Source organism: Mustelus asterias, chromosome 24 (assembly GCF_964213995.1).
Source record: "Mustelus asterias chromosome 24, sMusAst1.hap1.1, whole genome shotgun sequence".
In the NCBI taxonomy this organism is placed as follows: Eukaryota; Metazoa; Chordata; class Chondrichthyes; order Carcharhiniformes; family Triakidae; genus Mustelus; species Mustelus asterias.
Genome location: NC_135824.1, coordinates 4,257,067 through 4,275,571, shown reverse-complemented (window position 1 = coordinate 4,275,571; position 18,505 = coordinate 4,257,067). Strand labels below are relative to the sequence as shown.

Sequence of the window (18,505 nt, the reverse complement as noted above, 5' to 3'; positions counted from 1 at the left end):
TTTCCCAGCCGATACTCTTTGAAGTTTAGTTACTGCTGTAACAAAGGGAATGTCTTCTGTTTTTGTGATTTTGGTTTGGGATAAATATTGGCCAGCACGCCAGGGTTAACTCCCTTGCTGGTCTTGGGAATAGCGTCTTGGGATCTTTCGCATCCATGTGAGAAGGCATTCGGGGTCTCAGCTTAATATCGCATCCAAAATACAGCACCTCTGGCAGGACGGCACTCCCTCAGCACTGGACTACAGCGTGATTTTGTGTCTTTTTTGCCAACCTGGCTCCATTTGGTCCCCCTTTGGCATCCAGAATCTGACCCGAAGTGGAAGGTAGAGATGGGATGGGAGGAAACGGGGAGGCAAAGGAGGGTAGCTCGGGCTGAGTGATGCCACAGGTTCCTCGGTCTGTCTGTCAACATTCCTCTGCGCTCCCCAGCGAGAAGTGTGTGTTTCTCTGGACTCTCACAGAATGACCCTGAATTGTGAGCTGCTGCTCTAAGTTTAATAATTGCCCTTCTCTCCCTGACAGAGTGTCTGCAATACTCTGTGGTGCACCGTGGGAAACACCTGTCACTCTAAGCTGGATGCAGCTGTGGATGGTACCAAATGTGGAGAGGACAAGGTAATGTTTTCAACCAAGTTTCCTTCAGCTCTCTCACTGATTTGCATTTTTCAGTCAATCAAGGCGATGAAAAATGTCTGGCTGGGCGTAGTGCTTCTCTCAAGTTGATTGGCTGAAAGATTGGACCGTATGTCCACCTGTTTCTATGGAAGGAACTAATGGACGGTCCACCAGTGGGGAGATGCTGACCAGACCTGAGGAACAGGCTGCTCACTCGAACCACCTCGCTGCCACCATCCCCCACCATCACCACATGCACCCTGCCCTCTCCACCCAAGCCTGTCACCTTGTTCCCACCCCATCCCCATATCCTTCGATTTCCTTAGTGTCCGAAAATCTATCAACCTCCGTCTTGAATATTCTCACTGACTCAGCATCCGTAACCCTCTGGGGTAGAGAATTCCAGAACACTAAAGACATTTTCCCTCCTCTCAGTCCAAAATGGCCGCCCCCTTATCTTGAGACTATGGTCATCCAGCTCTCAGTTTCTCCAACCATTAACTGGTCAGTTTCTGTAAGAATGTTACACATTCCAATGGGGTCACCTCTCATCCTTCTAAACTCCAGACACTACATTCTTATTCTATTCCATCTTCCTCCCAATAAGCAGCTTTCTCAACTCAGGAATTGACCATGAACATTCCTCACGCCCTGCTCTGGGAATGTAGATCGTTCCTGTGGTAAGGGGATAAAGAGCTCCATGTGTGGTCTTGCCAAAGTCCGATATAAATTGCTGCAAGGCGTCCTTACTCTTGCCCTCCAACCTTCTTATAATAAAGGTCAACATAACATAAGAACTAGGATCAGGAGTAGCCCATCTGGCCCCTCGAGCCTGCTCCGCCATTCAATAAGATCATGACTGATCTTTTTGTGGACTCAGCTCCACTTACCCGCCCGCTCACCATAACCCTTAATTTCTTTACTGTTCAAAAATTTATCTATTCTTGCCTTAAAAACATTCAATGAGGTAGCCTCAACTGCTTCACTGGGCAGGGAATTCCACAGATTCACAATCCTTTATGTGAAGAAGTTCCTCCTCAACTCAGTCCTAAATCTGTTTTCCCTTATTTTGAGGCCATGCTGTTTACCTTTCCAATTGTTTGCTATAACTACATGTTAACTTGTTAGTTGAACCTTAGTTGAACTGCGTAACGTGTACATTCACTCATGTTACTTTAAGGGACTGAACCCATGGATAGGACATGGTGGCATGGGCTTGGCATCCAGTATGGCAGTACAACTGATCCTGTTAAATAAACAAGCAATGTTCTCAATTTCTTCCCTAAATGTCTACACCTCTCTGCCTCTCTCTCCTCCTTAAAACCCGTCTCTTTGACCAACCTTTTTGTCACCTGTCCTAATATCACCCTAATGTGTCTTGGTGCCAAATTCTGTTGGACAATGCTCTTGCGTTGCACTTTGCGATGTTTTACAATGCTAAAGGTGCTATATAAATGCAAGTTTTTGTTATATCTAAATTGGGAGTCTGTGATGCCAACAATACATTTCCACTTCTAACAATTCCTAGGTTGATGACCCCAGAAAAGGAAGTGTATTATCTGGCAGTAACTCTCAACTTTCTCTTGCAGTGGTGCTTTGATGGAGATTGCATATCTACTGAGCAACGACCCGAGAGTACGAATGGAAACTGGGGAGCCTGGGGTTCTTGGTCTTTGTGTAGTCGAACCTGCAGTGCAGGAATACAGAGTGCAGAGAGACACTGCAACAATCCAACGTAAGCTCTTATGATTTCTCCTTGAAGTCTTGGCTGGAAGCTATTAGCTTGCACCAATCAGTCAGTGGTGTTCCAAACTTATCAGTTTTCCAATACCGTGTTCCAATGTTGTGCCAAGTTCTCAATCATTGCGACAGAATGCAGGCATTCTGTCCCTGGAGGGACAGCAGACACAAGAATTATTTCCTTAGCATCCGAGGAAAAACTCAGAATATTTCAGCTGTAAACGATGCAACTGAGTGTTGATCCTTGAGAAGTGAATGAGATTGGAAAGGTAGATGTGGAGCATTACTTCAACAATAAAAATAGGAGTCAGAGTCAAATAAAATACAGCTTTAGAGCAATGTTTGGAAGTTCTTTACACAAAGAATAATAACACTTGGATTGAGTGCGGCACTGGAGTCAATGAAGGAGCAATTAGATGCTATTATCAGAAGACAATGCAGAACCTCAAGGGACATGGAACTCCTGTTAGCATTGATCACATGTCCTTGCGAATGAGAAGTTGTAAACTGATTCACAGAACAAAGAAGAGCAAAGAACAGTCCAGCACAGGAACGAGCCCTTCGGCCCTCCAAGCCTGCACCGATCATGATGCCTGCCTAAGCTAAAACTATATGCACTTTCAGAGTCCATATCCTTCCATTCCCATCCTATTCATGTATTTGTCTAGTTGCCCCTTAAATGCCGCTATTGTACCTGCTCCCACCACCTCCCCGGGCAGCGCATTCCAGACACTCACCACCCTCTGTGTAAAAAACTTGCCTCGCACATCTCCTCTAAACTTTTCCCCATGCACCTTAAACCTATGTCCCCTAGTACTTGACTTTTCTACCCTAGGAAAGAGCATCTGACTATCCACTCTGTCCATGCCTCTCATAACCTTATTCACATCCTATTCTGAAGTCTCAGCTGTGGCTCAGTTGATAGCACACTCATTTCTTCAGTCAGTAGATTGTGGGTTCAAGTTCCACTTTGGAGATCAGAGTATGTTTCGCAGACTGGGTGCTGCACTGTCACAGATGCTGTTTTTTAGATGAGGTGTTTAAACTTTGGGACCTTGCTGCCTTCTCGGAAGGATTGCCCACCCCATCAGCATCCTGCCCCACCCCCAAGCTCACCTCCGCAACATGAGGAGGGGGAGGGGGGTGGTCACCAAAAGCATTCTCTGGAGAGAATCACGTCGGTTTTCTAGCCAGAAACAAGACTCTGCCATGTTTTGGTGAGATTCCGCGTTATGATTCAACGAACGCTCCTCCTCTGTTTTCTGTTTAACTGGTGTTTTGTTTTAGACTGAGCAATGGGACTTTGATGAAATGGGCTCTGAGATGAGGATTGGCTGCATTTCTCTGGCGTTTATAAAGTGACCGATCCAAACATCTTCCTTACCCAACAATAACACTCCACGGATAATTTTCTATGCATTTAACAGAATGCAACAGTGTTGTTGCTTGTCATCTAAGAATCACTGGGTGTTTTGTTCCCCTTCATTTTCACTGCTCATAAAATATAAGCAGTTTACTTACTTATCCGTTTGTTTGACTGTATGGTTCCATTTATAACTCAGGTCAGAGCCTTGTCTTAGCAAAATCAGCAGCTGGGATTCTGTAGCATGGCAGCAACCGTTGCCCATTTGACATCTGGTTTCTAAGGTAACTGCAGGAAAGCAAATAAGTGACTTTTTTCCAGGGCAATTCTGGTGAGCTTTAACAAAATAGGAAGAAGGAACTGGATGATGCACCTACGAGACTTTAAAATGCTCAAGAGGGTAATGAACACCATGATTCTCCTGCTCTGGGCAGCACGGTGGTTATCCTGCTGCCTCGCACTGCCAGGGACCCGGGTGCAATTCCAGCCTTGGGTGACTTTTTTTTGGTGGAGTTTGCACGTTCTCCCCGTGTCTGCATGGGTTTCCCCCGGGTTCTCCAGGTTCCTCCCACACTCCAAAGATGTGCAGGTTAGGTGGATTGACCATGCTAAATTATCCCTTGGTGTCCCAAAATGTGTAGGTTAGGGGGAATTAGTCATGGGAAATATGGAGGGTTAAATGGTTGGGGGAGGTGGGGCAGAGAGGGTCTAGTAAGATACTCTGTCAGGGAGTCAGTGCAGACTCGATGGGCTGAATGGCCTCTTCTGGTCTGTTGGAATTCTCTGATTCTAAGAGCCGTGTTAATGAGTCTCAGCGAGTATGGGCCAACCATTCAATTGCCCTCACTTGATCTTTGCTATCGTATTTACTTCTATGAACTCATCTCTAAGCTGCTTTTTGTCGAGGCTGTCAAGCTCAAGACTCTCTTCCCAATCAATACCTTCAATGAAACTTTCAATGCTGCCTGATCTCTCCAAGACATCCTCTATTCTGACTGTAAACTGTAGCATTATTGGATTGAAATGCCATCTCAACCTATCAATGTGCTGTCGCTTTGTAATGTGTTGCTTTTCTAAGTTTATTCCATTGGAATCTCTCTATTAGGTTCCACTTCAATTCATTCTCAGTTCACCTTTCAATATTGCCAACACATTGGGGTAAATGTTGCCCCTGGAGTTCATGTATCTCTAGTAGAATTAGCAAAGATATATTCCTCATGGCCTGTCGTAACAGAACAATTCTGAGATTGTGTGGGGAAAAAAGACCATATTTTCTCAGAAACTTCTCAAACATACAATAAGGAGTAATACCTGTACTAGAATGGGTAAATGTGTCGAAGCAAGATCCCACAAACTGTAATGATGAGTTATTCTGTTTGCAATGGATTTAATTCATAGAACCATAGAACCCCTTCAGTGCAGAAAAGGCCATTTGCCCCATGACGTCTGCACCAACTCTGACAGAGTATCCTATCCAGGCACTCTCCCCTGCCATATCCCTGTAACCCTACACATTTACCATGGCTAATCCATCTAACCTATAGATCTTGGTACACTAAAGGGCAACTTAGCATGGCCAGTCCACTAACCTACACATCTTTGAAATGTGGGAGGAAACCCACGCAGACGCGGGGAGAATGTGCAAATTTCACACAGACAGTAATTGAAGGAGGAATCTTGCCAGTATTTCTGCGGGCATTCTCTGCTGTTCCTCAACCCATAACATTCCTCAAAGTTAAAAAAGCCCACCAACACCTCTACTTTCTCAGAAGACTAAGGAAATTTGGCATGTCAGCTACAACTCTCACCAACTTTTACAGATGCACCATAGAAAGCATTCTTTCTAGTTGTATCACAGCTTGGTATGGCTCCTGCTCTGCCCAAGACCGCAAGAAACTACAAAAGGTCGTGAATGTAGCCCAATCCATCACACAAACCAACCTCCCATCCATTGACTCTGTCTACACTTCCCGCTGCCTCGGCAAAGCAGCCAGCATAATTAAGGACCCCACGCACCCCGGACATTCTCTCTTCCACCTTCTTCCGTTGGGATAAAGATACAAAAGTCTGAGGTCTCTTACCAACCGACTCAAGAACAGCTTCTTCCCTGCTGCTGTCAGACTTTTGAATGGACTTGCCTTGCATTAAGTTGACCTTTCTCTACACCTTAGCTATGACTGTAACACTACAGTCTGTACTCTCCCGTTTCCTTCTCTATGAACGGTATGCTTTGTCTGTATAGTGCGCAAGAAACAATACTTTTCACTGTATGTTAATACATGTGACAATAACAAATCAAACCCCCCCCCCCCACACACACACACACACACACACACACACACACACAACACACACAACGATGCAGCGTTCTCTGGGAATCAAATCCTAGAGTGGATCCTCACCACAGCCTTCAGGGTTTGCCACTGATTGAGGTAGACGGACAGTAAATGGATACGTTAAGGGTTAAGCACATCTGTTGTAGTCATTAATAGTAAAACGTTAAGATTAAACACAGATGGAAAGAATTTGGGTGGTCAATGGAAAACACCGGAAAAGAAGATGATATAGCACAATACAATCCGACAGAAGCGTTATTTATGTTTCTTGGCAGTGTGCAGCTCGCTCTCTGAAGGTAATGGTTATGTTAGCGGAGAATGTGATTGAACTTCTGTCCCAGTCTGCCTTGTTTAGTATAAATCCTCCCAACAGCCCCAATACTAATGGATTTGACTCCACCGAACATCTGAGCTACAGACCTGACAACCCAAAGTGTGCTTTCAGTAAATGAGCGTGCAGTTATTGCACGTCCCTTTTTCTGCTTCCTAGAGGAAAGATCCTTCCAGTTCAAACTCAACACATCCAACAAGGAAAGGTTGCACATCCAAAGGTGTGCATGTTCGGTGGATTGGCCATGCCAAATTGCCCCTTAGTGTCCCAAGATGGATTTGCCTTGGGAAATTGAGTGGGGTTACGGGGATAGGTCAGGGGAGAGGGCCTGGGTAATATACTCTGTCAGAGAGTTGGTGCAGACTCGATTAGGCCAAATGGCCTCTTCTGCTCTGTAGGGATTCTATGATTCTGCATTCATTGCACAGTGGAACTCAGCATTATCATCGTTAATCAGCCAGGCATCATGCTTTGTGACTCCTTGGGCAACTGGACAGGCTAATCCTGAGGCTACAGGTTTTGGACAGAGTTGTGCTGAGGCTGGGGGAGGTTCTTGAGCCAGGATTCTGCTCTCCTTCCACTTTTGACACTTCTCCGCAGCGAGTTCATACGATTCATTGCTGACATTGTTGCGGTTTTATTGGATGAGGCACCACCACATGATGTGGTTTGTGGCAAATTCCTTCCCCAAGCATCAATGTTAATTTGTTCCTTTTCTGAGCGTTCTTAAAACATTTTCTTTGTCCTATTTGAGATCGGGAGCCATGCTCCAGCTGTGAAAAGAGGATCTGCTTTGGAAGCTGATTATTTGGCTCGTGGTCCAGACCGGATACGATGGAACTTACAATCCAAGAGCTTCTTCACCACACAGGGAGTTCAAGGAGGCAGCCCAGCCTCCCCTTCTCAAGGATAACTTGGGATGGGCATTAACATGCCAGCTTTGCGAGAGATGCCCAATCCCAAGGACAGATACATAAAGAACTCCTCCATTAGCCACACAGTTATTCAGCAGAGGTTCCCCCTTGTGTGAGACAACTCTCGTTCCACTACTTTTCCTATTTATATTTAATTTTTTTGAGGAATAACAACAGGAACAGCTTGTTCATTTTAATTTGCACTAGCCGATCTTTTGTGGCATTGCTGAGTCAAATTTAAATGTGGTCTTTGGGTGAATTACATCGGAATGTTTTTGGTGATTTTTAACTTCCACAACGATGGGTGTCCTAATCCCATCCACCTACCCTGTTCCCAGGGATTGATCCAATGGGCGATTTAGGAGAACCTTCTTTACCCACTCTCTGGGTGAGGAGAGTGGTGAAAATGTGGAACTCGCTCCCACAGGCGAGTGGTTGAGGTGAATCGATACATGTAAGGGGAAGCTGGATAAACACATGAGCGGGAAAGGAAAGGAATAGATGGGCTGGCTGATAGAGTGAGATGAATGTAGGGAGGAGGAAGCTTGTATGGAACATAAATGCCGCCGTAGACTATATGAAATAAATTCTTTGTTTCTTGTACTGTCTAATCGATGTATCCTTATCATAGAATCCCTACAGTGCAGAAGGAGGCCATTCAGCCCATTGAGTCTGTATGATCACAATCCCACCCAGGCCCTATTCCCGTAACACCATATATTTACCCTGCTAATCCCCTGACACTACGGTCAATTTAGCATGGCCAATCAACCTAACCCGCACATCTTTGGACTTTGGGAGGAAACCGGAGCATCCGGAGGAAATCCATGCAGACACTCCACACAGACAGTGATGTGAGGCCGGAATTGAACCCGGGTCCCTGGCGCTGTGAGGCAGGAGTGCTAACCACTGTGCCACCGTGTCGCCCCATTTACTTATCGTAAATGTTGAAATGGTCTCTGCTTCAGTCACCAACTCTGGTGGTTAATTTCACACCATGTGTCTGGAAACGTTTCCCTGTACTCTCTGTCCTAAATCTCTTGCATTAACATCTATGTCCTCTGGTTCTTGACCTCTCAGCTATCGAAATAACCTGTTCCTATTTCTGATGCCCCCTCCCTTCAAACACTTTGTCAAATCATCCCATAATCTCCGCTATTCTGAACAAAGAGTCCCAGCAACGTGAGCGGGTAGGCAGAGCACCCGTCTAATTTAACTGCCATTTTAAAGATGCACTTTCTTATTTTTGTGTATCTGTTTGAAATTCCTATGTCCTATTTAAAATGGAAACTCCCTGTGTCGATACGTAATGTGACATTTATATCAGTTCAGCAGTGGCGCCATTACAGTGTCTCCACTGGCAACAGACGGTCTTTGAAACTGAAGAAAAGTTTATGTAAGTAGAATCATAGTATCCTACAGTACAGAAGGAGGCCATTCAGCCTATCAAGTCTGTACTGACAACAATTGTTTCCATGCTATAAAACTCTATGACTCTATCTAGCTTAGGGGTTTAAAAAAAACGGGCGGCATGGACAAGTTGGGCCCAAGGGCCTGTTTCCATGCTGTAAACGTCTATGACTCTATGACTAATCCCGCCCAGGCCCTATTCCCATAACCCCATACATTTACCCTGCTAATCCCCCACACACTAGGGTCAATTTAGCATGGCCAATCAACCTAACCCACACGTCTTTGGACTGCAGGAGGAAACCGGAGCACTCGGAGGAAACCCACGCAGATACCGGGAGAACGTGCAGACTTTGCACAGACAGTGACCGAGGCCGAAATTGAACCTGGGTCCCTGGCGCTGCAAGGCAGCATGCTAACCACCGTGCCACCCAAGTAGTTTCCATTCTAAATGCGAGCATTGCAAATTTTATTGTTAAAAGTTGATGGGAAGTACATATGGAAGTAATGATCCAGAATTTTCTGGAGTGGGACATCTCTCAGCGTTTCCCAATAGTTCGACTTGTTATACACATTTAGCTTTGAAATGTTTAGCCCAGAAGTTGCTGAATTATGATAACAGCATCGTGAAAACAACAGGATCTGGTACAAAAACAAAAAATCTCAGCATCTGTGGAGAGAGAATAGAGTCAACATTTTGAGTCAGGATGACTCTTCATCAGAACATCTGGTATCTTGATGAACAATCAGACACGCAGTGAATCTCCCTAACCAATGGGACTTAAGGACTGGAAATAAACAGATGAAGGGCTGAGAAGAAGGTTGTATTTGATGCCATATCAGGTCCCGACAGGGAAATGGAAAGAGAGAGAGGGGGAGGAAGAAACTGAAAAAAAAAGACAGAAAGTGAACGATTTTCAAAACTTTTCATAAATTCAAACAATTCAAAACCTGAAGGAATGAGACTCCACACTTGCAACTGTTCATTTTCTAGGCAAGAGTGATTGATTGGCAGTCATTACAATAGATCATATTGTTAAAATGGGTACTTTTTAAATTACAAGACATAACTTTCTGTGGAATATTTAATTGGCAATTATTTATGGAAATGCAACAATTTATGAAACTTAGAGAGAGGTGAAATCTGAGATGCCATTTTGGTGCTAATGGCGGAGCAGGGCCAATCATCCAGCAGTCTGCTACCGTCTGTGCTTCATGCTATCGTTTCCTTGCCACAGATGCGGCCAATTTTCATATTAATAGAAAACATGGTTCAAATGTTTTTTTTTATTATCAAAATCTGGGGAAATATTTTTAACACATTAATAGCTGGTCCTGCCTCATTCCTGTCTTTACTGAACCTTACAAACAGAGCACTTGCTGCCAATTCCCATTGTCCACTTGCTGATGCGTTTCATGTTGGTGGGTGTTGTAAGTTCCAGGGCTGATCTTCATTTTCCAGTTGTACAGACAGATTTTGAAATTGTTGGCACGTCAACAGTCTGTGGGAGGTATGAGAAAAGTCAAAATCCAAACATTAATTTAGAGGAGGTAGTGGCATCGTGGTAATGCCACTAGATTAGTAATCCAGAGACCCAGGGTAAAGCTCTGGAGACCCAGGTTTGAATCCCAGTACAGCAGCTGGTTAAATTTGAATTTAGTTGAAATCTGCAATTAAAAGTCTGGTAATGACCATCAAACAATTGCCGTAAAAACCCATCTGGTTCACTAACATCGTTTAGGAAAGGAAACCTATCTTCCTTACTCACAGATCACAGAATCCCTACAGTATAGAAAGAGGCCATTCGGCCCATCGAGTCTGCACCGACCACAATCCCACCCAGGCCCTACCCCCATATCCCTCCATATTTTACCCACTAATCCCTCTAACCTACATATCTCAGGATGTTAAGGGGCAATTTAAGCATGGCCAATCAATCTAACCCGCACATCTTTGGACTGTGGGAGGAAACCGGAGCACTCGGAGGAAACCCACGCAGACACGAGGAGAGTGTGCAAACTCCACACAGACAGTGACCCAAGCTGGGAATCGAACCCAGGTTCCCGGAGCTGTGAAGCAGCAGTGCTAAACACTGTGCTACCGTGCCGCCCTACTCAGTCCGGCCTACCTGTGACTCTCGAGCCACAGCAATGTGGTTGACTCTTAAATGCATTCTGGATCGGCTTAGCAAGCCATTCGGTTCAAGGGCAATTAAGGATGGCCAATAAGTGCTGGCCCAGCCAGTGAGGCTCATGTCTCACGAATGAATAAAAGAAAATTGAGCTGTGCATGCAAATTGGTTCATTCCGGGTTAAAAAGGAAGAACGGTGCACGGCTGAGCAGACAGCAATGGAAATCAAAGTTCATTATTATCTCTCACCAATACATTAATTTGTTAATTGTTGTAACCCTGCAGGTTCTTGTATCACCTGCCCTGAATACTGAAAATGGTGACAGATTCACTGGGATGACACGATGCTATATGACTTCTGAACAATACATTTACTCTGGGTAATTCATCACAGCAGGAACACACTCTGTGTCTCTTTCAAAACTAATTTCTTTCTGCCATGTTTTAATTATATTCAGATATCTGTCCTGGCCACAATTGCTGTGCTGAGGCACACTTAATGGCACAATCTATTCTCAATACTGTCTCCTCATTTTGTAATTCAAATACTGAGTTAAAATTAGAAAACTCTTTGAAAACCTTGACTAATGTGATCATGTTAAAAACGTTGATACTTTTACCAGAGAAAAAAAACCCAATAGGCAGAATACCTCGCATTACCAGAAACTTGATCCTTTCATACAATGTCCTTGAATGAAAAAGAATAAGAACTACTGAAACAGGCCATTCAGCCCAACCAGTCTGTGCTGGTGTTTATACTCCACATGAATCTCTACCATCCCCCCTGCCTGAACTTGCCCTTTCACCCTATCTTTCTATCCCCTTTCATGCACTTGTCAAACTTAATTTTGAAAGCATCTTAGCTACTTTCCTCAACAACTTCTTGTGGTAGCGAGTTTCACATTCTAACCACCCTCTGAGTTTTATTTTTCTGTTTCATGGCATGTGGGTATTGCTGTCAAGGTCAATCGATGGTGGTTTCATTATTGAGAACTAGCTTTATTTTCTACATTTATTAATCATATTCAAATTCCACCTGCTGCTAGGATGGGATTTGAACCCATGTCCCCAGAGCATTAGTTCTGGGCCTCTGGATGTTACCACTGCCCCACTATCTCCCAACGAATATAGAAATTTCTCCGAATTCCCTTTCGATTTATTAGTAACTAGTAACTTGAATTCATGGCAGAAAAACAGAAAATGCTGGAAAATCTCAGCAGGCCTCACAGCATCTGTGGAGAGAGAATAGAGTAAGAAGTCTCACAACACCAGGTTAAATTCCAACAGGTTTATTTGGCAGCACAAGCTTTCGGAGCATTGCTCCTTCAGGTGAGTGAAGAGTTGTGTTCACAAACAGGGCATACATAGACAGAGACTCAATTTACAAGATAATGGTTGGAATGTGAGTCTTTACAGGTAATCAAGTCTTAAAGGTACAGACAATGTGAGTGGAGAGAGGGTTCAGCACAGGTTAAAGAGATGTGTATTGTCTCAAACCAGGACAGTTAGTGAGATTTTGCAAGCCCAGGCAAGTCACGGGGTTACAGATAGTGTGACATGAACCCAAGATCCCGGTTGAGGCCATCCTCGTGCGCGGAACTTGGCTATCAGTTTTTGCTTGGCAGTTCTGTGCTGTCGTGTGTTGTGAAGGTCGCCTTGGAGAACGCTTACCCGAAGATCAGAGGCTGAATGCCCGTGACCGCTGAAGTGCTTCCAACAGGAAGAGAACACTCCTGCCTGGTGATTGTCGAGCAGTGTTCATTCATCCGTTGTTGCAGCGTCTGCATGGTCTCCCCAATGTACCATGCCTCGGAACATCCTTTCCTGCAGCGTATCAGGTAGACTACATTGGCCGAGTCGCAAGAGTATGTACCGTGTACCTGGTGGATGGTGTTCTCACGTGAGATGATGGCATCCGTGTCGATGATCCGACACGTCTTGCAGAGGTTGCTGTGGTGTCATGGTCACTGTTCTCCTGAAGGCTGGGTAGTTTGCTGTGGACAATGGTCTGTTTGAGGTTGTGCGGTTGTCTGAAGGCAAGAAGTGGGGAATGTTTCGAGTCTGGCTGACCCTTCATCAGAGCTGAAGACAATAGAGTGATATTTATATTGTTAGGGTGGGGAGGGGGGTTGACATGTCATAGACAAAAGGACAAAGGGAATGTAAATGGCAGTGATCAAGGCTAAGAAGGGAGCTGATAGCCGCACATTAAGATTGTATTTATGGCCCTTAGTTTGGATAACCCCATGAATGGAAACCCTCAGTCCATGTCTACACTGTCCAACCCATTCAGAATTTTAAAAGACCTCAGTCAGGTCAATTTGATATATTCTCTTTACTTCACCCAATCTTCCCCAATAACTGTAATCTCCCTTTATTGTCTCATCAGACAATAAAATCCACTTTTTGGATTCTGTTGAATTTTTCGCTAGAGCTAGATTTATTTTATTAATTCGTGGGACATACACATCATTGACAAAGCCAAAAGAATGTAACCTATCCCTAATTGCCTTTGAGAAGGTTGTGGTGGACCGTCTTCTTAAACCGCTGCAGTCCATGTGGTGTAGGTACACCCACAATGCTGTTAGGGAGGGAGTTCCAGAATTTTGACCAAGTGATGATGAAGGAATGATAACATATTTCCAAGTCAGGATGAAGTGTGACTTGGAGGGGAACTTGGAGATGGTGGTGTCCCCATGCACGCACTCCCCTCTTCCTATCAGATGATAGAAGTCACAAGTGTATGAGGTTTTGAAGATTATAGCTGAGTATGACTCCCCTCTTCCCCACTCCTATTCTTCATCTTCAAATCCCTTAATCCCGTTTTGAGAGATTAAAGATAAGGAAGATGACAAATAGTGAAAGGATGAGTGATGGAGAAGAGGAGAAGGAAGCCAGCAATGGTTATTGGCCACACTCACCCTGCACCCGACATCCAAAAATGCAGCTGAACACATTTGGAACTTCCCTCCCAGTAAAGATTCTTCAGTAACGATGAATATTAAAACTTAACTGTGGCATAAATCCATTGCAGATGATTGTCTATAACTGCATTTATTGATTATCATTCACACTGTAGTAGTGTCTTTGCTGTAAGAAGCACAGACAGATCTCCAGAATGAGCTGTTGCTCCTACTCGTGTGTGAAGTGAGACGAGACTGACAATTCTGGTGAAGACTTGAAAGGGTGGAAGCTGAGAACATGCTTCCCCTGCCGTTTCCCCTGCCGCTTCCCCTGCCGCTTCCCCTGCCGCTTCCCCTTCCGCTTCCCCTGCCGCTTCCCCTGCCTGGTGAAACTGGAACACGGGGTCACAGTCTCAGGATGCGGTCATTTGGGACTGAGCAGAGGAGAAATGTCTTCACTCAGGGGGATTGTGAATCTTTGGAGTTCTCCAGCCCAGAGAGTTGTGGATGCTCAATAGATTCAAGACAAAGGTTGATAGAGTTTTCGGTACCAAAGGAATTAAGGGCTAAGGGGGTAGTGCAGGAAGGTGGAGTTGAGGGAAGAGATCAGCCATGATCTTACTGAATGGCGGAGCAGGCTCGAGGGACCAAATGGCTAATTCCTGCTTCTATTTCTTAAAGAATACTTTATGATTGTGTGGATACCAATGTTACGCATCTATAAAAGAGAAAATATTATTTATTTTACAAAGTGATGTAAGCAGAAGTCTAGAGTACCATCAACTCATGGGCCTCGCACTCAAATCTGAACTGAGTTTACATCAGTGAAGTGCTTAGCACTGCTGCCTCACAGCGCCAGGGACCCAGGTTCAATTCCGGCCTTGGGTCACTGTCTGTGTGGAGACTGCACATCCTCCCCGTGTCTGTGTGGGTTTCCCCCGGGTGCTCCGATTTCCTCCCCCAGCTCAAAGATGTGTGGGTTAGGTGGATTGGCCATGCTAAATTACCTCTTGGTGTCAGAGGGATTAGCAGGATAAATATGTGGGGTTACAGGGATAGGGCCTGGGTGGGATTGTGGTCAGTGCAGGCTCAATGGGCTGAAGGGCCTCCTCCTGTACTGTAGGGTTTTTATTTTTGAGCTCTCAGTTTCAATGCAGAGCAGACCTGGGTCAGCATGGGGTCAGACAAATAATACATTTTGAGATAATGAGAATTTAAGAGGATGTGGCGTCAGACTTCCAAGCTTAGAAATATTATTCCTTAGTTTTGATAAATTAACCAGTGACTTCCATGATATATACGCTCTCTAAAAGCTCTACATCAAAGGCGAAGTCTCCTCATTCAACCATATATCACCAGCATCCAGCTACAAGTTCAGGAAACCCACATTAATAGTGTTGTCCTGGCTTATAGCCTGCTTTTTGAGGAGAATAGGGATTATTCTGGGGGCTGTGTGCAGCATTCTATCAAGAAGATTGTGGGTTTAAACCCTACTCTAGGGACCTGAGCTCATAATCCAGGCTGGTACTCAAGTGCAGTACTGAGTGAGTGCTACACTGTCTTTCAGAGGGGATGTTAAACTGAGGTCCTATCTGCTCCCTGAGCTAGATGCGAAAGGTCCCACGGCATCATTTGGAAATAAAAGGAAGGGCATTCTCCTTGATGTCTTGATCAATATTTATCCTTAAATCAAGGTCACTAAACAAAATATTTATTCTTTATCACAGTTCTGTTTGTGGGAAGCTTCCTGTGTGTAAATTGGCTCAGTAAGTGTTTTAACAACACCAGGTTAAAGTCCAACAGGTTTATTTGGTAGCAAATGCCATTAGCTTTCGGAGCGCTGCTCCTTCGTCAGATGGAGTGGATATCTGCAGATTGAGCAGATATCGAGCAGAGGCATCTCCACATCATGTAAATTAGCTGTCAAGTTTCAGATACTATAATGTGGGGAGATGTGGTATCGGGGCAATGTTACTTGATAACAATCCAGAGGCTCAGGCTAATGCCCTCAGGACATGGGTTCAAATTCTATCTTGGCAGCTGGGGAATTTGAATTTGATTAATAAACTCTGGAATATAAAGGTGATTCCAGTTATGATTGTTGGTTAAAAACACGTCTGGTTTATTAATCTGCCATCCTTACCTGGTCTGGCCCACATACGACTTCAGACCCATATCAATGTGGTTGACACTTAACTGCGCTCTGAAATGGCCGAGCAAGTCGCTCGGTTCCAGGGCAATTAGGGACGAGTAACAAATATTGGCCTTGCCAGCGACGCCCACATCCCATAAAGAAAAATTATAACAGTGAGTACACTTCAAAAGTACTTCATTGGTTGGAAAGCACTCTGAGGTGCCTGAAGATGCTATATAAATGCAAAATCTTTCTCCCTTGGTGGAATTCTCCAGCCCCTCCGCAGTGGGCTTTCCTGAGATGCAGGTATCTCGCCATCGTCATGGATCTTCCAGTCCTGCCAAAGTCGATGGCGATTTACATTCCTCGCCCATCCCCCATGGCGGGGGCTGCCTTTGGCGGGACTGGAAGATCCTGCCGGCAGGAAGGGCAGAAGAATTCCACCCTTCGAGTGGTGATTCACCCAATAAGATGCAGCAATAACTTGACTGGAGATTTTGTGCAAGAGCAAACATTGCAAGGAGACGTTTATTGTGCGTTGTGTATTTGCCGAATTAGAGTTCTATTCACAGTAAACATAAAGAAAGAACAAAAGACTTGTCAGCCCGTACTCACTGACATTTCATGGCTCTATTTAAGCCTTGTGTTCCAATCCTCCGTGGTCTCCCCCTCCCTGTCTCTGTAACCTCCTTCTGTACTTAAAACCTTCGAGGTCTCTTTGCTCCTTTTCTGACCTTTTGCTCATTCCAGATTTCTACTGACCCTCCATTGGCAGCCGTGCCTTTATCTGTCTAGGTCCTAAACTCTGGAATTCCCTCCTGAAACCTAATTCTCTTTTCTGCTTTAAGACGTCCCTTAAAACCTACTTCTTTGACCAAGCTTTTGGTCACCTGTCCTAATTTTTTAGGTCACCTGTCCTGTTTTTTAATGATGTTGTTTGGATGATAAATAACCTTGATACATTGCCACGGGATCTTTTAAGTCCACTTGGGAGGCCAAATGGGGCCTCAGTTTAATACCTCATCCAAAAGACAACATCTCCAACAGTGTCGCACTCCCTCGGTGTTTCCTGAGGAGTGCCAGCCTAGGTCTAGCACTCAGTCTCAGGAATGGTACATGTTGGGTGTTCAGTGATTTGCTCCATCTCTCATTCACAGGCCAAAGTATGGAGGCTCGTACTGTCTTGGAGAGAGGAAGAGATTCAGGATATGCAACATCAAAGCTTGTGTCTCAGAGACACCTTCCTTTCGTCAAATACAATGCAGTCAGTTTGACACAATGCCGTACAAAGGCAAACTGCTCAAGTGGATTCCTGTGCTCAGCAGAGGTAAGTTCATTGCGGTTTGGTTATAAAGATGTTTCATGGTTTCCCAGATCTAATTGATTCTAAATTGGATGATTCTTTCAAAGATCTGGTCAAGGCACGACGGGCTGAATGGCCTTCCTCTGCTGTAAGAGTCTATGATTCAGCTCATCTTTATGTCCCTCTTTTTGCCGTATTTTCTGTACAGGAAGAGGACTGGGATTTATGGATCGCTCTGCTGTTTGATTGGCAGAGGCTTCAAGATTTATTGGAAAACCCTAATTTCAAAATTCAAACTTTGGTTTTCTGAAAATAACCAATCGGTCTGGTCCAAAACCAGGTTCACCGATGCAAATAAGCTGCTGTCTGCAAGTGAAATCTGGATTCTTGTTGAAATGTTGTTATTACCAAGTATTTGCAGCAGAGAGACAGACCATTCAGTGCCCCACATGAGTACCTTGCGCCCCTCCCCAATCTGCATCTCCTCTATTCCTTTCCCTTTATGTTTATCTAGTTCCCCCTTAAATCTATCTGTTATTCACCCCAACCAATCCATGTGGTAGCGATTTTCACATGTTCACACAGAATCATAAGGGGCAATCTTATCAAAAAAACTCTTAAGTGTCGAATGAGCGTGAAAACGGAAGTTTCAGATCCGTTTTTGGGCGAGTTTGAAAATTCAGTCTTACGCCACTTTATGCAAAAAAAAATGCACAATCTGTTTCCCGCCAGTGACGGGAGGGGGTGGGGCCTAAGCTCACTGAAAAGCCGACTGCTCACAATAGAGGGCGTGATTGCGCATGCGCAGATCTCTCTGTCAGTGAGATATGTCAGTCGTGTCTCCCCCCCCCCCCCCCCAATCCCACCTTATCTTCGTAAACCCACATATTTAGCATGGCCAATCCACCTAACCTGCACATCTTTGGACTGTGGAAGAAACCAGAGCACCCGGAGGAAACCCGTGCAGACACAGGGTGAATGTGCAAACTCCACACAGTCACCCAAGGCTGGAATTGAACTTGGGTTCTTGGCACTGTGAGGCAGCAGTGCTCACCGCTGCACCATCCCTACCACTAAAGAATTTCCCCTGAGTTCCCTATTGGATTAATTAGAGATTACCTTGCTCCAATTCTAGCCTCACCTGCAGATGGAAACATTTATTCTATGGGCCCAATTTAATGGGGCACCCGCAGGCAGGAAAATAGGAATGAGGGTGGACCCATAAAGTAGGACACCTTGCTATGAGTGGCTTGCCCGTTGCTAACCCACCTTCTGAGGAAAGATGGAGTTGAGAATAAAATATCTACCATTTAAAGATGGAGA

At 44.8% G+C, this 18,505-nt stretch overlaps 1 protein-coding gene across 1 annotated transcript in view; it reads left to right on the top strand.

Annotated features, from left to right (window-relative positions):
- LOC144511169 (A disintegrin and metalloproteinase with thrombospondin motifs 7-like) overlaps positions 1 to 18,505 on the top strand; it is a 200,445-nt gene that overhangs the window by 73,500 nt on the left and 108,440 nt on the right. Inside the window, exons 10-12 of the mRNA XM_078241199.1 lie at positions 524 to 616; positions 2,206 to 2,351; positions 17,037 to 17,206. Of these exons, the coding sequence (XP_078097325.1) occupies positions 524 to 616; positions 2,206 to 2,351; positions 17,037 to 17,206 (409 nt within the window). The remainder of the gene's footprint in view (positions 1 to 523; positions 617 to 2,205; positions 2,352 to 17,036; positions 17,207 to 18,505) is intronic.